This window comes from Biomphalaria glabrata, chromosome 4 (genome assembly GCF_947242115.1).
Source record: "Biomphalaria glabrata chromosome 4, xgBioGlab47.1, whole genome shotgun sequence".
NCBI lineage: Eukaryota > Metazoa > Mollusca > Gastropoda > Planorbidae > Biomphalaria > Biomphalaria glabrata.
In genome coordinates, this window is record NC_074714.1 from 33,510,310 (window position 1) to 33,531,356 (window position 21,047).

At 36.7% G+C, this 21,047-nt stretch overlaps 1 protein-coding gene across 1 annotated transcript; it reads right to left on the minus strand.

Moving 5' to 3' along the window:
• Positions 1 to 14,404: 14,404 nt before the first annotated feature.
• On the minus strand, positions 14,405 to 20,156 carry LOC106067167 (C-type lectin domain family 4 member A-like). The gene is made up of 2 exons (XM_013226308.2): positions 19,987 to 20,156; positions 14,405 to 15,797 (listed from the first exon to the last, which is right to left on the minus strand). Exon 2 carries the CDS (start codon positions 15,794 to 15,796, stop codon positions 14,579 to 14,581), a length of 1,218 nt encoding a protein of 405 aa, XP_013081762.2. The 5' UTR covers position 15,797; positions 19,987 to 20,156; the 3' UTR covers positions 14,405 to 14,578.
• Positions 20,157 to 21,047: the final 891 nt, after the last annotated feature.

Below are 21,047 nucleotides of genomic sequence, written 5' to 3' on the forward strand. Positions count from 1 at the left end.
CGGTGCCTAATTTTCCGCCTTGTCAAAAAGTGCCTAATTATCCAGTGCCTAAATTTCCGGGTGCTAATTATCCGGGTGCCTAAATTTCCGGGTGCTAATTATCCGGGTGCCTAATTGTCCGGGTGCCTAAATATCCGGTGCCTAAATTTCCTAAATTGTAGTGTCCAGCCTGTGTATCCATTGCAGAACTTCTTCATGACCTATCTGTCCTTGTAGAGTCCAGCCTGTGTATCCATTGCAGAACTTCTTCATGACCTATCTGTTCTTGTAGTGTCCAGCCTGTGTATCCATTGCAGAACTTTTTCATGACCTATCTGTCTTTGTAGAGTGTCCAGCCTGTGTATCCATTGCAGAACTTCTTCATGACCTATCTGTCCTTGTAGTGTGTCCAGCCTGTGTATCCATTGCAGAACTTTTTCATGACCTATCTGTCTTTGTAGAGTGTCCAGCCTGTGTATCCATTGCAGAACTTTTTCATGACCTATCTGTCTTTGTAGAGTGTCCAGCCTGTGTATCCATTGCAGAACTTCTTCATGACCTATCTGTCCTTGTAGTGTGTCCAGCCTGTGTATCCATTGCAGAACTTTTTCATGACCTATCTGTCTTTGTAGTGTGTCCAGCCTGTGTATCCATTGCAGAACTTTTTCATGACCTATCTGTCTTTGTAGAGTGTCCAGCCTGTGTATCCATTGCAGAACTTCTTCATGACCTATCTGTTCTTGTAGTGTCCAGCCTGTGTATCCATTGTAGAACTTTTTCATGACCTATCTGTCTTTGTAGAGTGTCCAGCCTGTGTATCCATTGCAGAACTTTTTCATGACCTATCTGTTCTTGTAGTGTGTCCAGCCTGTGTATCCATTGCAGAACTTCTTCATGACCTATCTGTCTTTGTAGAGTGTCCAGCCTGTGTATCCATTGCAGAACTTCTTCATGACCTATCTGTCTTTATAGAGTGTCCAGCCTGTGTATCCATTGCAGAACTTTTTCATGACCTATCTGTCTTTGTAGAGTGTCCAGCCTGTGTATCCATTGCAGAACTTCTTCATGACCTATCTGTTCTTGTAGTGTGTCCAGCCTGTGTATCCATTGCAGAACTTCTTCATGACCTATCTGTCTTTGTAGAGTGTCCAGCCTGTGTATCCATTGCAGAACTTCTTCATGACCTATCTGTCCTTGCTGAGGGCCCGGCCAGTGTCTCTAATTGTCATTTTGACCTCGTGTAAATTCAATAACTTGCTTCTATTTTTCTAAATGACCAGACAACGAGGCTATACGGTTGTCTTCATGTGTACCGTGTAGTGTGCTATAGGTGTGTACTAACCATCTGGTTACAACAGTAGAAGCACGTGAGAGGCCCCTACAGGAAACTGCTTCCTATCCTTACAGCTAATGTTGTAATAATACTTCCTAATTGTCGATATTATTTTGCCACTCGTAATGCGTGGAGTGTCTCAAGGAAGCCACTTGGCGGCGTCTTTTTTTTTTTTTATCGATAATAATGTAAAATCTTGACGGCTAGACAGATCGCCTCGAGTCCTCTTTGCATCTCGAATTAAAAAACTGAATTTTTTCTTTTTTTTCTGACAAGTATTCGTATTCGAAATTCGAGAATAATCAACTTCAACAATTCGAATTTACATTCGAGGTGGGAAAAAATTCGAATCGCGCTGAGAGAGGGGCTACTAAGAAATACCGCGTGACGTTCAACTGGTGAAACGTTTCACTGTGACTGTGTGGAAGTGGTCAGAGCTATCCAGGTCTCAAAATACTGACACATTTAAGACGTACACTTTGACATAAAGACCTTGCACCCAAACAGAAAAGTTTAGAACCACTTAAGTCACACATGGCTAGAAACAAAACTTTTCAAATACAGCCAATCTTGTAAAGAATAATCTATTTGTTTTTTAACATCTTCTGCCCAATTCTGATACAGAATAAATGTGTGTGCGCACTGGCGGATCCAGGGGGGGGCGGTAGGGGCGATCGCCCCCCCCCCCCCCACTCGGCCGACCCCCCCCCCCCCGCGGAAGAATTTTAGTATAGAATTCACACAATTTGTATACGAATTTATTACTTATGTTAATAATATATACTAATTATTTAAATTTCAATCTATTTTTAGATTATTTCGCCCCCCTCCCTTTCTAGTATTTTGGCCGATTTGGTAGGGTCGGGAGGGGGCGATGGCATCAATCCGCCCCCCCCCCATCATAAACTTTCGAGTGGAGGGGGCGGTCCTATTTATTTGTAGAAATCACAGCTTACTAACAGAATCAATTAAATATCTATATGATTAAAACTTGTTATTGGTATTTTTACCGGTCTTTATATTATGTCGTTCACCTGTTGGCCGATTGGAAGGGGAGGAGCGAATACCTCTACTGCCCTTCCCATCTAAACCCTTTGAGTGTGGGGGGGGGGCGGTCCTACTTTTATGGAGAAATCATAGTATGTTAACAAAATTAGTCGAATATCTATATAATATAAACAGGTGGAAGTGCGATACATGCAATCACCTACCCCCCATCGGACAAACCAATACTTTTTCTTTTTGTATTATAGTAAGAAATTACAAAATTTAAAAAATCTGTCACTAATAAAATTTATATATGCTATAAAGTAAATGAGTTCAAAAGCCAGATAATCTTTTCCTAGTCGACTTTTTCCAACCTTTACTCTTTCTCATATTTTTCTAGTTATATAAATTTAGGACTATAACTCACAATTTATGCTTGAATTTTTATTGAATATTATTAATCGAATTTTTTTTTTCGGCGGCGATCCTCAAAGCCTTAATCTAAATATGTGGGGTATCTTATCTTTTCAAAGAACAAATCGGTTGTATTTGCAATGTATTAAGGGACTATAAATTCATATTAGAACATTTCTCCACATTATTCAAAAGGTCCTTTATAATAGAATGAATAATGAGCTGTAGGTCAGGAGAATGCGTTACTGCAGTGAAGAATGCCAGAAAACGCTTTTAGCGTCCAGGCTTCGCCCCGAACCCCACTGATAAATTACGAGCTGTAGAGGTCAGGAGAATGCGTTTCAGCCGTGAAAAATGCAAGAAAACGCTTTTGGCGTCGGGGCTCGCCCCGAACCCAACTGATAAATAATGAGCTGTAGATGTCAGGAGAACGCGTTTATGCAGTGAAAAATGCAAGAAAATGCTTTTGGCGTCGGATCTTCGCCCCGTACCCCACTAATAAGTAATGAGCTGTAGATGTCAGGAGAATTCGTTTCAGCCGTGAAAAGTGCAAGAAAACGCTTTTGGCGTCGGGGCGAACACTGAGGTAGCTTACAGCGCTCTCCCAGACCCCCAAGCTTGCAAGAGAAAGGCCTCAACATGACTGTTTTTTTTTCGCCGAAGATTGAGAAACAGTCTTATTTTATTCTCATATATATATATATATGCTGTACGCACGTTTATGCATAGGGTTAGGGTTTACTGGGCGTTAGGGTCAGGGTTTGGAAAAAAATCGCCCCCCCCCACTCCAAAGCTCTGGATCCGCCAGTGTGTGTGTGTGACGAAATGGTTATTTTTGGCTAGTTTATTAAAGTCTACGAAAAATTTTATTAAAGGGAAACTCCGATGGTTTTTACAATTTTTGATATGTGTTTTGATTTACAGATAATGAATTTATTATTCTTTTTTTTTAATTTGCAATAATAACTTTGTAATTGATGTTTTTCTGACATATTTTTTCTGCGCATCCAAAACGATCAGATTTTACTGGGTTTCTATGTGACTTATTGTAAAACAGGAGACCATGCATACAGCAAAGTTTACATTCTTGTAAAAAAATATATCTTCGTCTATGCAGTTGGATCTAGATCTTGTAAGTAAAGAAAAAAATGCGTGTTGAAAGTAGATTTACATGCTTGACTAACCACGGCAGTGTGTATTTTCTCGCCTGACCACTCAACACACACAAACACTATCGCTTGGTTGTCTTGTCATGACCAACTACACGTAGTCTAGACTAGCCTTACACTAACCAGTTTGTTAGACACACGATCTATTTACTTTTTAGGACAGGGAGAGGCTTAGATGAAAATTTTATTTTTTTTCTCGAGTTGGTTATCTTAATGCTTTTAGATCTCTATATATATATATAACTGTACCATAGCTCTGGACTAGGCCGTCACTAAGCCTAACAGCTACTGTAAGAATGAAGCGATACGATTGGTTAAATGTCGTTTCTCTTTCAGTAATGCTAAGGCAAGCCTAAAAACAAAATCTCAAAGAACCCCGTTTTGTTTTTTTGGGAGATGTCAATAATTTACTGTCTCATTTATTAAATATAAATGTTTCTAAGCATTTAAGTAAAAAATGGTAAAATGTTTACTATTACAACTTTTTACGCAGAATTTAAATATGTCAATAACTCAAATTTGAAAAACCATCGGAGTTTCCCTTTAATTTATCCCGCTCAAAATACAAGATTTTGAACAGGCACACCGCAACTAACAGTAAGAACACACCAGTATATTAAGTTTATAAATTAACATGATTTATTGAATAAAAGTTTACAAAAATAAATGAAAAAAAATATAACTGAGAACTGAAATAAATGTATTAATGTGTGAAATAATTTCTCATCATAGAGTGCTAATTAATGAGGGAATGAGAGAATGTTCCTATGCCTTGTCAACTTATATTCTTAGCTGCTAGCCCGTTGGGTCTTTTTCTGGTGGTCTTAGAATGGGTCATCCGGTTCTGTTTTAGGACATCGGCTCGGTATGTCCTCTATGCTGCAGGCGAGCTGGCTCTAGGGTTAGGCCGCTGCCTGTTTAGCAGTAGACGAGGTTGGTGCTGCAGACTTAGTTTATAGTAGTTTTCATAGAATGATCTCTCAGCTGTGGTCTCTAGCTTGTAGATAGCCGAGCTAACTCACACCAGTTTATTTTCTGTAGCAAAGTTTGCTCTAAGCCAGGCATGTCAAACACGGTTTTTGGGGGCCGCATGTGGACCGCGACCATTTTGCATTTGACCCGCTTGGCCACCTCAAAAATTATCAAAATAAAGTTAAAATATTAAGCTGGAAAATAAGAGATGACAAGCTACTTGAATTAAAAAATAGTATTAGTTAAACTGAACAACGAGAGTGAGTCTGTAGTGAAAGCCATCTATATTTTGTCAAACTTCATTGCAAGCCATAGCAAATCATTTAGTGAAGGTGATTTTTATAAAGGAGTGTCTCTTTAAAGCTGCCGAAGTAATTTGTCCAGAAAAGGTGAAAGCATTCAAAGATGCTTTCAATGGCCGTGACTTCGTTTCATACGAGCAAGAATTTTCATTGTTTGTAGGCCTATCTCCACTTTCATTTGCTTCTGAAAATGCTGCTGGTAATGTGCAACTAGAGCTGATAGAATAGAAGTCAGATTCTTTGTTGAAAGCGAAGTATAGAGAAGTGGCTGTGCAAAAATTTTACAGTTATTTACCTGAACGGGACGTTGAATTGAGGAAATTTGCAGCCAGAATTCTTGCTATGTTTGCAAGCACTGATCTCTGTGGGCAGTTCTTTTCCATAATACAAGCTACAGAAACATCACACCGTTCGTGATTATCTGATCAAAATTTGTCATCAGTGATGAAAGTGTCAGTGGTAAACAACCTTCAACCTTACATTAATAAACTTGTATCCCAGAAATGATGTCATTCACCAGGACCAGTGCTTTTTTGTGAGAGTACGCACCGGTACGGCGTACCGGCACCTTTTTCAATTTATGGAAAAAATATTACTTTTCTAGTATTTTAGCGTTTATTATTAATTTAATAGTAGTTAAAAGCTAGGCAATCCATCACTGAGTACCGGCACCTAATTACTGAGTACCGGCACCTAATCACTGAGTACCGGCACCTAATCACTGAGTACCGCCACCTAATCAATGAATACCGGCACCTAATCACTGAGTACCGGCACCTAATCACTGAGTACCGCCACCTAATCAATGAATACCGGCACCTAATCACTGAGTACCGGCACCTAATTACTGAATATCGGCACCTAATTACTGAGTACCGGCACCTAATCACTGAGTACCGGTACCTAATTACTGAATACCGGCACCTAATCACTGAGTACCGCCACCTAATCAATGAATACCGGCACCTAATCACTGAGTACCGGCACCTAATCACTGAGTACCGGCACCTAATTACTGAGTACCGGCACCTAATCACTGAGTACCGGCACCTAATCACTGAGTACCGGCACCTAATTACTGAATATCGGCACCTAATCACTGAGTACCGGCATCTAATCACTGAATACCGGCACCTAATCACTGAGTACCGCCACCTAATCAATGAATACCGGCACCTAATCACTGAGTACCGGCACCTAATCACTGCGTACCAGCACCTAGTTTTGACAAAAAAAAGCACCGATCAGGACAAACATAATTATGCGTAATTTTAATTACTTAATCCTATTAGAAATTTAGCTAACTAAGAGACAGATATGCCATTAATTATTGTATTCTATTGTATTGTTTCTAAAGTTCATAAAACTAGTAGGCTGTTTTGCCACTGATTTTTGGCTGCGGCCCTTCATAGTAAGTTTTTATGTAGCCCATACACCTTAATGAGTTTTTCATGCCTGCTCTAAGCAGTCGGCAGGCGGCAGTAGCTATTGGGCAGTGGACAGTTTGGGCCGGATACTTTGCAGATGATACTGGGTAGGCACTGTGGACACTGGACAATATTCTATGGCCAAGGACAGTTGGCAATGTCTTTTTGCTGACAGGTATGTAATGGGGGGGGGGGTATCTGGTGTGGTCGGCTCCGGTAACAGCTTTGCGTGGATATCTGGCAGAGGTAGGAACCAGTTACAGCAATCAGTTACACAGATACAGCAACCAGGCCGTTTATCCCTAATAAAACCTCACAATATAAACTCACAACAGAGGAGACTATGAATTCTAGCGGGCCTAACTTAGAATGCTTTGGTCTCTCTTTATGTATAGACTAGCCTGGCATTACCCGCGTCCTGCGGGTCTAAGTTTGTGTTAACTAATGTTGTGGATTGGATTTAGATGTATGTTAAACTTAGCTAATGATCCTTTCACGTTATTTCTCTTTCGCTACGAAAATAAAATTAGTTTTGCGAAAATGGGTTTACACGAAGAAGCCGATACATTCATATCTATTAAAAACGAAAAGAGCGATAGCTTTGTTAAATGAATGGGATTATAAAGTGAACAATTAAACGAAATAATTTTTAGTACGCGATTCATGAATGAATGTAGATCTAGGCCTATCTCAACTCGGCTTCGCCGCTTTTGTAAACGAATGTAGTCTCTTAAAAATAATGCTTTAGAAAACCAAATTTGAATGTTTATTTGATCAAAATATGAAATGAATGGACTATAATTAGTATGTTCATGTATTAAAGTATAAAACTATCTGTGCGAAGAGAAGTTTTATCATCTTAGAGTTGAATTAGAGTTTTAGATCTAGGGATGGGATTATAAAGTAAACAATTAAACGAATTAATTTTTAGGAAGCGATTCATTACGGTATTGTCTAATGAAAGAATGTTTGTCAGGAAATCTGCAGTCACAGATATAACGAACTAATTAATTCAAAAAATGCTTTTGAAACACAAAATTGAAGGTTAATTTTATTATATAATAAAATCAATGGATCTTCTTTTTTATTTTCATGTGTCAAAGTAAAAAACTATCTGCGCAAAGTGTATTTCTAAAAATTAGATCTAGGTCTAAATCCTTTCGATCTTTTCTATGTCAACATTGTAGACATGGCCTAGATCCATAAAATACTATAGCTGTAATAGAGTCGGACAACTTTTTTTTTTTTTTTTAGGGTCTTAAGTTTGTTTAGGGCTACAATACATACACTAAGGTCTAAGTTGGTACCCAAGAAACAATCCTGCCAAGTTTTATCAAGATTGGTCAAGCGGTTTTGATGTCTATAAGTAACATACATACACCTCACATTCTACTTTATAATATAGATAAGACTTTTTATTGAACGGGTGGGGAAGAACGCTAGGTGATTTTCTCATATATATCAATACACCAGAGATGTCAGGCGTCAGGTCAGATTTATGGTCTATATTCGTTGCCTACCGTGTGAGTAGGGACTTATACGAATAAGTCTCTGTCTAGCCAGTTCAACACTATTCCTTGGCGGAGCGTATCCTACGTGGGAAAGGGGGGGGGGTGCAGCGTCTATTGTGTCGTTGGTCATCAGTCCAGCGGTCAATAATTAAAACTTAGCACTAGAGAAGCTAGTTTGTGTTTTAAGTCGAGTTTTGTCCCGTGAGAGCCAATACTTTTGTTTTGACGAGGGGAGATAAATCCAAGAAGAATTTAGTTATGGGTGGCCAACAAAATAATTGGTTAAGTGAAAGCTAAAGGTTTCTCACGTGGCACAACTCAAATGAACTTTCGAATGCATCGTCACAGTGTGTGTCTGTGCGCGCGTGTGTGTCTCTGTGTGTGTGTAAACGTGCATCAACATCATCTTACTGAGTTGGATGCTCTCAGATATTTAAAAAAAAAAAAAAACAACGAACAGTTTGACAGAAATATTCCTATCATGGCACAATGTACAAGGTCAAAGAACTGTTAAACATTATGTTAAACTATGTAGATATAATGGAATCTAGTTTGGAGTATTATTGATAGCATAGTCTCTTATGTTTAATTTGGCTGACAAGTTGGCAATAACTAAAACAGCATTGAAACTAGTTGCACTTTTAAAAGCTACGATTCTTTGCTTTAAAGAAAATTATTGGTCTACTTGATAATCTGGACAAAATGCAGTTAAAAAAAACACATAAACAAAATCGAAATATCTTCAAAGATTTGAATTTATATGTTTTCTTTTATGTATAGTTTATTAAACATCTGTGTACATAATTCTCTTTATTGTTTGGACACTACGTAAAGGAAAGATCACTCTTTTATTTCTGCAAGTCAGACGGACTAGAGTTACTCCACGTAATCTTAGAGGCGAAAAAAAAAAGGAGTGGGGGAGGGGGGAGAACATGTAGAATTCATTCCGTCACTAAATAGCAGTGCCGGACTTTACCATTGTGACCAAGAAGTCATGGAAAGAGAACAAATAATCTACTCTGTATTCACACGTCACTAAATAGCAGGGCCGGACTTAACCATTGTGGGGCCTTATGCGAAACTGATTTCGCGGGGGGTCCAAATTTGGGTAGAGATACGGATAAGTGAAAATTAAGAGTTTTTATTAGAAAATAAATTCGTCTTTGCATTTTATTCATTCTTTACTACTTACAGAATTACTTTACGAGCCTTGCGTGTAGAGAAGTCATACAGTATATATTTAAATATCTATTTCCTACAAAGATCACGCTCAATAGCAAGAATGTTTCAATCTATCTCCGAGAATTGTTGACCTCAAGTAATTCTTCATTAGTTTGAGGCGCGAGAAGCTTCTTTCACTAGATTCCACAATTACGGGTATTGCATAATGCCGTTTTTTTTATCGCGCGTAGGATTGGCGTTTTCCATATTGAATGACACCCCAAAATGACAATTTTTGTCTATATATTTAAGGAGATTTGTATGAGTTTTCAAAAGATTTTAATAATTTCCGGATATTTCCATGACTTTTTCGTATATTTTGCAATTTCGGAGATTTCAAGGAGCTCCTGGTAAATTGAAAGTAGGGCGCGGGAAATCTGTTATAAGTTATAAATGGTTTAATTTAATAATTTATACACCTAGAACTAGCGCGGGTCCTATGAAACTGCGGGGCTGGCCCACTGCGGTTGCATAGATTGAAGTAGCCTAAGGCTGGCCCTGCAAAATATATATATATATATGCTACGCCGCCGGTTGACTAGTTTCTAAATATCTTTCTACGTTGAAATGTTTATACTTTGAATTTGAAGTACTTCTACTCATGGATTCTAGAGATTAATTGGACACCCCGTTCTTTGTACCTCGCCCTGATCTTTCAAACCTACCATTTACTTTCTCTGGCTAAGTATTGACTTTCAGATCTTCTTATCTTATCTATCTTATTTTATCGTATCTTATCTTATTGCAGAGGTTATTTCGAAAAAGAAGGTAATTACGTTCTACGCATTTCATGTGTCAATCTAGTCATGCATGTTAATCAATGACTTAAACTCTGACTGATTCAGGCCACCATTCCATTCTCTAATGGCACTTGAAGGAGCACTTGTATGAACTTGTTCTAACGTATGGAATAAGAAATGTTCCTCCCCTTTTTTTTTTTTTTGTATTTCTGAGTATTTCATATTATGGCTTTAATGTTTTATGAATTAGAGCTAATTGACTTTTTATTCTTCTGTCCCGAAGTGTCTCTAAGTTTTTATTGATTTTACTAAAGGTGTTACTGGAATCAAACTGGAATATTCGTTTGTTATGAATCTCACTGCTCTATTTTGTATTTGTTCCAGTTTCTTTATGTTTTCTGGAGTTGAGGGATCCCAAACAGAGGATGCATATTCTTATATTAGCCTAACTAAAGTTAATTAGCATTTTAGTTTTTTATGTTCTTGTTTGATTTATAAAAAAAATTCTTTTAATAAACCCTAATGTTGGGCTTGATTTTTTAATAGTTCCATATATATATTGACTCCATGATAACGTTTCATTTAGTATTACACCCGGATATTATGTTTTTAGTCAGTGTGACTGGAAGTTTTGTATTTGTTTGAGATGCTTGACATATTCCTTTGTCATTGAATTTTGCTTGGCTTGGCTACCTAGAAGGGGGCTCGAGATCGACACCCGACTACGACAGAGATGTGTTTACTGAGCGCCTTAAGGCAGCACGGAAAACCAACTCCTAGATACTCCCTCCCCCCACCCCCACTGGCCCACAAATGAGATTGGACCAAAAGCGCTCTGAGCATGCTATAAGCATGAAAGTAGCGCTATATAAAAGCTATAATAATAATAATGATAGGTGCTGCTTTAGAAATACGTGTAAATACTTTGAGAACTCCCGTCCCTGCCCCTCTCTCAGGGTAACATCCAATTGTTACTCGCCCCTCTCTCCCCTTTTCACATTGATCGTTTAGATCTCCTTTGTGATTTGTTTTCCAATGTCATCGACCTTGACCTTGTAGTGTGTATTTCTACCCCGCCACCATCTTCACACTAATTCATCTCGTCAATCATTGGCGCCCCAACTGGCCAATCAGCGAGGACCTCTTTAGTTATCCTGTTCGAAAGTGTAATAGTGTCAAGATTTTTTTTTTTACTACAGCTCTACATTTTCTACTCGGACAAGAAGCATGTCTACTGTCTAGCCCTCCCCCTTTCATTTAGAACAAAGATATAGTGCCACCTCCGTTAGGCTTTACTGTGCATCTAGGTTCCAACTTCAATTTCTGACTTTTAAAATATATAAATGTATATATTTTTTAGAGCTTTCTCGCTTTGCTGTTTTTGAATTTTAAAATAGGGAGAGCATTTATTAATTGTGTGTGGTCTGTGTCCGTCTGTCTTGTTTGGATCTATAAAAATCCAGATGAAACTACTTTTGTAGCGTGTTTCTAAATATGTGCTAAGAATTATTTTTTTCTGAAAACGAGCCATTTTGTGGTTCAATTGAAATAATCTTATAATTTGTATACAATTGATTTTTATTGCAATTTTATGGTTTTAAATGTTTATAAAGTATATTATAATAATAAGTAGAAAGAAAAAAAGTCAAATGTAAGGGAGACAAGAGTTTGTATTTAATGTTTATTACATGTAGTGTTTTGTTATTTATAAAATAATAAATTAAAATTAAAAAAAAAACTACTATGTATAACTTATTCATAGTTGTTGTTTTAGTGTCAAATCTGCTGAACTTTTACATCACAATATTTGTTTTATTTTTGTGTGTTTTAAAAATAGGAAAGCACACAGTGTGTCTACTTATTGTGTTCACATTGGTTAGAACTAGATTGACATGGTAGTCTTTTGTGTTACATATTGCAATAGATGTCATTGAAGAGTACAACATCCCATAATAGTATATCATATACAATTATCCAATGTTTTCATTAATCAGTCAAAACCTCACGCTTCAGATGTAATGGATTACAGATACTAATGTTTCCAATGTTCATTCTAGTAGAAGGAAGAATGGATTGTTTTTAATAATAGTTTGAGCTGTTTATAGCCTTAGATAGTCAGACACTTTCTTTCTGTTACTATTAGTCTCTTATTTATACAATTACTACTCAAAGTGAAGGACATATTAAAAGCTCTGGTTTTAATCCAATCCAATGCCTTCATGTTGGTCGTACTTAAAAAAAAAAACAAAAAAAAACACTTTGTTTTGGCCTACCTAGGAAACCGTGAACTTAGAGATTGTTAAGTGTTATCCTCTTTAAATGTGTTTTTATTTTGTGAGGACATAACTACTAACTATGGATATCTGACAATCTCTACTCATGAATTTTCTCCGCGGCCCGATCTCGACACTACATCTAAGATGTGTCACATTTACTAATCTCCTCTAATAGAAAGATTTTAAGTTTGCGTTCCGGAGCGATTTCAATCTCCACCACGCTCTGATAATTTTCTTTTCTCTAGATGCCTGGTCACTCTCACTGTTCTGCCTATTAAGCAGAAATATTGCTTTAGATTTGAAAAAGGGTCCCCACTAATGGGCACATTCCACGGAAGACTTCGTAGAGTCTTGTTACTGTCCAGCATTGGGCTGTCTACGTCTATGCCTACATTTATGTCTACGTCTATGCCTACACTTATGTCTACGTCTATGCCTACGTTTGGCTGAGCTAAAAGTTCACGTTCCAGAAAGTCACGCGTCCGTTAGATTTTTTTTTTTTTTTTTGGCGTAGGAGGAAAAAGGATTACACATGTTTAAAAAAGGAATTGATTTCTCTAAGAGTTATTTGAAATGGGTCATGAAATATTTCGTTTGGTTTGAAAGTCTCGCACAGAATTATAATGTATTCTAATATTTCCTAATCAAAATATACTTCTTTCTTCTCTCACTCTCTCTTTCTTTCTCACTCTCTATCTGTCTTTCTCAGTCTCTCTTTCTTTCTCACTCTCTCTTTCTTTCTCACTCTCTCTCTTTCTCACTCTCTCTTTCTTTTTCACTCTCTCTCTCTTTCTCACTCTCTCTAACTCTCTGTTTTCTCACTCTCTCTTTCTTTCTCACTCTCTGTCTGTCTTTCTCACTCTCTCTGTTTTTATCACTCTCTCTTTCTCGGTATCTCACTTTCTCGTTTTTTTTCTATTTCTCTTTCTAACTCTCTCTGTTTTCTCACTCTCTCTGTCTTTCATCACTCTCTCTCTCTGTCTTTCTCACTCTCTCTCTGTCTTTCTCTCTCTCTCTCTCTGTCTTCTCACTCTCTCTTTCTTTCTCACTCTCTCTGTCTTTCTCACTCTCTCTGTTTTTCTCACTCTCTCTTTTTCGGTATCTCACTTTCTCGTTATTTTTCTCTTTCTCTCTTTTTCTTACTTTCTGTCAATCTCTTTATCACTCTCACTCTATTTTTTTCCTCAGTCTTATTTTTCCTCTCTCTTATTTTGTTCTCTCTTCTCTCTCTGTCTCTCATAGCCAAAATAAGAGAACAATACGACTCTCTTTCAACCAATTTTTAATTACTGTTGAAAAAAAGACTTGAAATAATACACAATACACAAAATTTTAATAAGTTAAAAAAAATATTTTACATGGAATGAATTATTCTTAACGGTAGAATTTTGTAAATATATATACTTAAAAAAACTTGCCACGGTTTCTTTCACAACGCGAGAGTATAAAACATTGTACACATTTCTGTCCATACAAAGATGTGACATTAAGTAGCGCCAAACTTTACACATGTGTATATATATATTTGTTTATGTAGGTGTATATACAATATCAAAATGTCAAAGAATTTAGCAGCACAAATGATCTAGATCTACACCCAGCATCAAGACATTTGAGTCATTAATGTTTTGATTCTACAAATAGTTTTCCTTATAGTACAATGGCTCCTTAACTCTTATTATAGAAACAACAAATGTGTCTACTGCTTTCTGATTTAAGTCTTAAGAAAGCGGGTCAGCCAATCCAAGCTATGTGGACACTTTAAAATACATGTAATTACAAATTCCAATGCAATGACATAAAAATAGAATAAAAATATATATGTAATGGAAAAGAACAGCAAAATATTTATAATCTTTTTTTTCCCCTTTAAACTATACTCTAAATTTTACAGATCGCTGTGTCCACCCTATGTTGGTAGGTATGTAGTTAAATTATGTTTGTATGTGGGTAGGTAGGCAGAAAAACAGGTAGATAGGCAGATAAACAGGTAGGTAGGCAGATAAACAGGTAGATAGGCAGATAAACAGGTAGATAGGCAGATAAACAGGTAGGTAGGCAGATAAACAGGTAGATAGGCAGATAAACAGGTAGGTAGGCAGATAAACAGGTAGGTAGGCAGATAAACAGGTAGGTAGGCAGATAAACAGGTAGGTAGGCAGATAAACAGGTAGATAGGCAGATAAACAGGTAGATAGGCAGATAAACAGGTAGAAAGGTAGGGACCTAGTTAAACTCAACTGATTATTAACATGAACAACGTGATTTTTCCAGTGAAGACTTACACAAAAAGGAATTCTCGTAATTACAATTGATATCATTCCACATAAAAGTAGCACTGTTCCAATTATAGACTTCTAGGCATTGCTCCCTTTCACCTGTGGGGCTAAAACGACTTGGCTGACCGATACTCCACTGGTAAGGCGTAAACACCGCTGCAGGTTTCTCAGTGTAGTTCCACATCCACCTCCCCTCGTTCAACAACTCGGAACCACCCAGCCATATCCCCGTCTTGGTGTTTGAGGCCTGCAATAGAGGCAGCAGGAAGTCGTTGGCCTCCTTAGTGTAGATTTCCGCCAGATGGACCCCATTTCCCAGGCTGAGGCAAAACTCTTTGGCGGATTCCCAGGAGAGTCTTTTCCTGTAGAGGCAATAACAGCTTCCTGCAAATGTCACTCGTAGATCTGACGCTGCAGTGTTGGGGCAGATGCTACTGAGATCTAAATTAAAATTTTCTTTTTGAATGTTTATAAAGGCATCAAGTTTGTTGTCCAATTTATTACCAAAGACGAAAATTGTTGCCGGTATTGGGACCAACAATAGAAGTAGCCACAAAAAGTAACAAAACAATGCGAAAGTAATGCACTTTTTACTAACCATCTTGTGCTGTCTAGCTGCACTGGGCTTGGCTAAGCTGTGTCTTCCAACAGACGCCAGGGAGTCATAATGATCTGGTAATTCTAGTTTAGAATAAGTGTCCACTTCTGGAAGCGGGCGTTTAGCTTCTGAGACATCCGTATAGAAGATTGGTTTCACTTCTGGGGCATCCATATAGGAGATTCGTTTCACTTCTGGGACATCCATATAGGAGATTCGTTTCTTTTCTGGGACATCCATATAGGAGATTCGATTCACTTCTGGGACATCCATATAGGAGATTCGCTTAACCTCTTCGAATGACTCTAAAGGTTTGACAAAGATGTCGCTGGCGGTGGTCGCGTTGTAGTAGGGCGGTACAGCGTCTAGAGCTGCCACAGATTCCTTCACATCAGGTACGGGCTTGAATGGAAGATCTGGAAATACTGTAAGCTCGGCGTGTTGTAACTGATCATTGAATGACATGTCCTTTTGTGTTACTGACAACAGCTGTGGAGGTATGACCTCTGTAGAGCCTAACTTCATTGATTCATCAGCACTTGCCAATTCGAGGTAATCGTGGATGTTTTGCGAGTTATTTACTGTCATTCTGTATCAATGAAAAATATCAGCATTAGAATATAGGAATACAACTTAAGCTTTAATGTTTGCTAGGATATATAAAACAAATTATTAAGCCAGAGCAGAGGGGCAGTTTTTTTTATTGCTACGACAAACTATACATTCAATTTCATGTTCAACTAGCTGTACAATGATGACCACGGCCATTGATTAACACATAGACACTTAGTTATAAGGTGGTTTGATGACTGGTAAAGAACTTAACTTCCAAAACGAGGGGCCTCGTGTTCCAATCTCGGTGAAGACTTGGATTTTACATTTGTTGATTTTTAGGATGCCCCTGAGTCCAACCAACTCTAATTTGTAGGGGAAATAAAGTCGGTTGGTCTTTGTGCTGGCCACATGAGACCCTCGTTAAACGTAGGCGACAGGAACAGATGAAGCTTACATCATCGATCCCATAGATCGAAAGGGCTGAAAGAGGGGGGGGGGTACTTTACCTTTTTTTTTTTACTTATTTATAACTTACAATTAAAGTAAAGAAAATACAATCAATAAGTAGTCATTGTCACGTGTCCAAAGGTTAAAGGTGAGTGCAGTATGTCACGTGACCCAAAAAAAAAACCCACTTAATTGAATAGAACACAAAGAAAGACAGACAAATAGACAGATATGTTTTTTTTTTAGATAGATCAGATTACAACAACAACAACTAAGCTACATTGACTTTGGCCAAGAAAACTTCTTTACAAACCTTGAAACTTTTTGTTTAACATGGGCGACAAGACTGGCATGACCATACATACTAATATTCATTTTAATACATAACATATTACTTAATAATCTAGTAGCGATATAAATAGTTATAGTTTTTTTTTTTCTTTAACAAGATTTAAAAAACGAGATTTTTTTTTGTTCAACGGATATCATTCTAGATTGACTCTATCGAAAAAAGGATTTCAAGGTATCCTAGGTAGCAAGTGACTTTTAGCTTATTCAAAATAAGTACTGGCTATCAACAAGTAAAATATACAACAATACTTAAAAAGAACAACAAAGTTTATATTGAGTGAAATTGCATGAATTATTTTGAATAAGTCATGTAACTAATTTTTGATATATCTGGACTAACAATATATTGGAAATATTTTTATTAATTGTTTTTGTTTAGCGCAACTTTAATCCAATCACTTTTGTGAACCAGTGGGGGAGGGGGTGTCTGGGGGAAGGTTTCCGTGCTGCCTTTTCAAAGGCAATTATTTTTTTTAAGTTCCTCGAGTCTGATTTCGAACTCCAGTCTCCAGGATGGTAGGATACGTGTTTGATTTTTTAGCTAGTCAAGTACTTCTAGAAATCATAGAAAGTTTGCTAGTCAATTTCAGTTTTACATTTTTTAGCGAACGACTTAAAATTCTACCCAAGGCTTATTTCCCCTTAACTTAGTGCATTTTCTATTTAATACAAAATTAATAAATTACAATCAACTGATTGGTTAATTCAAAAATAAGGGGGGGGGGAAATCACAGTATCAATGACTTGCTGGCAACATTGAGTTGTTTTCGAGAGTCAAACTTGACAGTTTATTTTAGATAAATCATTAACATTAGTGTATGGTCAGTAATGATTAAGCTTCGTCATTATAGTCTTATGAATAATTGACACTCCTTTTTAGCATGTAAATAGTCCAACATCCTTTTCGCCTACTCCTTTTAGCTTGAGTTATGGTTCTTAAGTACAGATTTGATGACGAGTTTGATATCAGCCTAAATCAAAGCTACGGGACACATCTTAAATCGTGATGACATGATCTACTATATATAAACTGTGTACCTTAGACTCGTTAATTGAGCTAGTAGATATTAGCATTCATTGACTGAATAAAGAATGAAAATCCTTTTTTTATGGTTCCAGAATAAGCATTATCATTTATCGATCTTTGCACAGTTTAAATTTTATAAAAAGACTAGCATTACCCACCGGCAACGACCGTTGATTAGTTCACGATATCTATAAATATTACTTATAACAATAGTAATAAAAAGACCCTTGAGTAAGCGCTCTCTCCATGGCTCCATAAGTTCCTTTGGCCAGCGAATTCGAGTATATTGAATAGGTCCAGCCCGTGAATTCGAGTATATTGAATAGGTCGAGCCCGTGAATTCGAGTATATTGAATAGGTCCAGCCCGTGAATTCGAGTATCACTTCTGTCCACATCCCCTCTCCACCTTAACAATTAGTTGAACATTATCTGACTAACTTTCTGCTTTCCATTTCTTATTGGGAACTATTAGATAGGTTTTTAAAGCTCATTCTGAATACATTTCTTTATAATATACATTTCTTTGGTAAGTGATAATACAAGTAAGTTGAGAAAATGGAAGGACAATGTCTATAGGCCAGTGCATCGACCTTGACCTTAACTTGAACAACTGAGATAGTTTCATTTGAGTCTAAATCAAAGCTACATAAGTCTAATTGATTGGTTTCTCCTAACTAAGCTAAATTTTAATTAGATTTTTAAATTAGATTTTGAAGGAGATACTGGGAGTGGGGGAGGTGGTGCAATACTCAGTAACACAACAAATTTTAGAAAAAAAAACATTATCTAAGAAACATGTATTTATCAATCTCGTTTTGAAAACGAGGCATTAGATTGATTATGTTTTAAGTACGTATACACTGAGCATTGTTTCTAAAAAAAACAAAACATTCGGAGTATTTATCAAATCAACATCTCGGTGTACCTTGAATATCTGTTTAGTGTCTATGAAATCCAAGCTCTCAAATAAGACCTAAATGGTCACATGACTAAAACTCCGTTATAATAAACTTGTTATCGAATACTAGTCTTTTTTTTAAAACAAAGCTTATATCAACTCACTCTATCTGTTTGTCTGGTACAAAATGTGTATACTTTTTTTCCCACACCGAATCTCGGAGCAAGTTGAAATTTTGCAGTTATTTCTTTTGACTGACAACACAAGAATCATAATTCATCATAACTGGTAATTCATAATTTTGTTTGGCATCTCCAATAAGGGAAAGAAAGTGTACTTGACTGATGTGGTGCTATAAGTTGAATTAGTCCCTTTTATACTCTGTTAAGAGAGAGCAGTGTTGAGACTAACACTAGAACTTTAAAAGGTTCTATATTCATAAGCACTTCCCTGGTACAGTGGTTAGTGTGTTGACTTGAGGAGGCTTCATTTCGTTCACCTTTTTGTTTTTAATAAATGTATTTAAAAAGTGATCACCCAGATACCCCTTCATTTTCCCCCACCTCTTTCTAAGTTGGTTCAGACAGATGATAGGATCATAGAGTATTGAGAAATCTAAAAGCATGAAATTGCTCGTAACAAAAACAATTGGTCAAAATATTTGTAATCGCACAGATTTGCTATTGTCAGTCTAGGCTTTAGAATCTAGATAATTACAAATTTAATTACATTACTGATCCAAACTAATGAATGTAATCTTTGTTGTTTTTTTTAAAGTCTTGTCTGTTTTTCTTGTTATAAAACGTATATCAACTCTGTCTGTCTGTCTGTCTGTCTGGTACAAATCTTGTAGCCTACACCATATTTCTCTACCTTCTCTTTCTCTGATCAAGTTGAAACTTTTCGCAATTATACAGTGCCCAAGACAATACATGAATCAATTAAAAAAAGTACCAATTAATTAAATCATTAATGAGGAATTCATTAATTTTGGTTTAATAGAAAACGGGAGATACATCTTGCAGTACTGAGATATATGGCCATAAATGTGCGGACCTTTCCCTTATTTAAACTGAATTTTCATTAGATTGGATCAATAAAAATGATCTTATCTTATCTTATTAAGTATTTTTTTTTATATTGCTTATATTTGAGAAGTGGAAAATTTTGTGAAAGGGGGGGGGGATTGCTACTTTCTAAAAAGTATCTTATGGTCAACTAGTAGATCTACTTCTAAAATATATTTATATTCTACAAAAACCAATGTGAAATAACATAATTACTTGAAATATTAGTTTGTAATTAAATCAAACATAATTATATGGAGCGCTCTATAAACTATACATATATATATATATATATATATATATATATATATATATATATATATATATATACATATACATAATTTCCGTGTGGTGTACTATTGGATATAGCTGAAAGACATTGTCTAGTGTCCACAGTCTAGGTATCATTATTGACAATAGAAATCAACTAACCTTACTGGTTACCCTGTCCGTCAGGAACTGACCTCCTCGCTCTATCCAAGTCCTAGGGCTTGATGTTAAGTGGGATATTTCTGAGCTTACACTACCAGATATCAACATTTAAGAAAACAGGATCTCAACCCAGCCAAGCTGAACATATGAGCGAGCCAAGTCCGTCTCTAAGTAGGTCACCAAGCGAGCTGGCGACTATTTCATTCATTTCTTGACCTATTTCCGTTTCCTTACAGTGTATTTCTAAATCATCCTGTGGCAGCCATTTTTTTTTTTACAAAGCTTATATCAACTCTGTCTGTTTCATAAAAAGTTTGTAAACATTATTTCTCCCACGCCTATTCACGGATCAAGCTGAAACTTTGCACAATTATTCATTAACATAGACAAGACATAAATAAATAAAAAAAATAAACCCTCTGTCAATTAATTACTGATAATTAATCATTTTGTTTGATACCAACAAAGGAAGTTATTCGTTTAGTATTCACAGATTCGACTAAATATGTAGAGTATCGTCCCTTTATATAATTGAACACGTTATTTCTCCCCCACTCATTCTCGGATCAAGTTGAAACTTCAAACAATTATTTATTGTACCATACTTGAATTTTGTTTTCAATTTAACCAATTAGTCAATTAATTTTTGGGAATTAATTTTTTGGTTGATAGCTAATAAGGGAAATAACTTCTAAATCATTGAGAGATATAGTTGTCAGTGCGGAGCTCTTTCCCTTTATTTTTTCTTGTTCTCTCTCTGGTACTTGTGAAGCAACGAGCAGACTCAAAATCTCTACGTGCGCAGGTCTTGACCGCTGCCAGCAGCTGGACAAAGTGAGTCCCACCCCCACCTTAATTTATCAAAGATAGGCCGAGCGTTATAAGGACACATTAGCTGTCAAGCAAAGGTACACTCGTGGACCCGGGTTCATGAACATTAAGCTCCGCGTCCGTTAAGATATTCTATGGCTGAGTGTGACAATAAAAAAAGTCGATTCATCCTGTACGTACCAGTATATTTACACAAATACATTCCAATGTAAGTACTAGCAAGTAATGGT

Coding starts and splice junctions, on each gene's coding strand:
- LOC106067167 (XM_013226308.2), bottom strand. CDS start 15,796: ATGACAGTAAATAACTCGCAAAACATCCACGATTACCTCGAATTGGCA.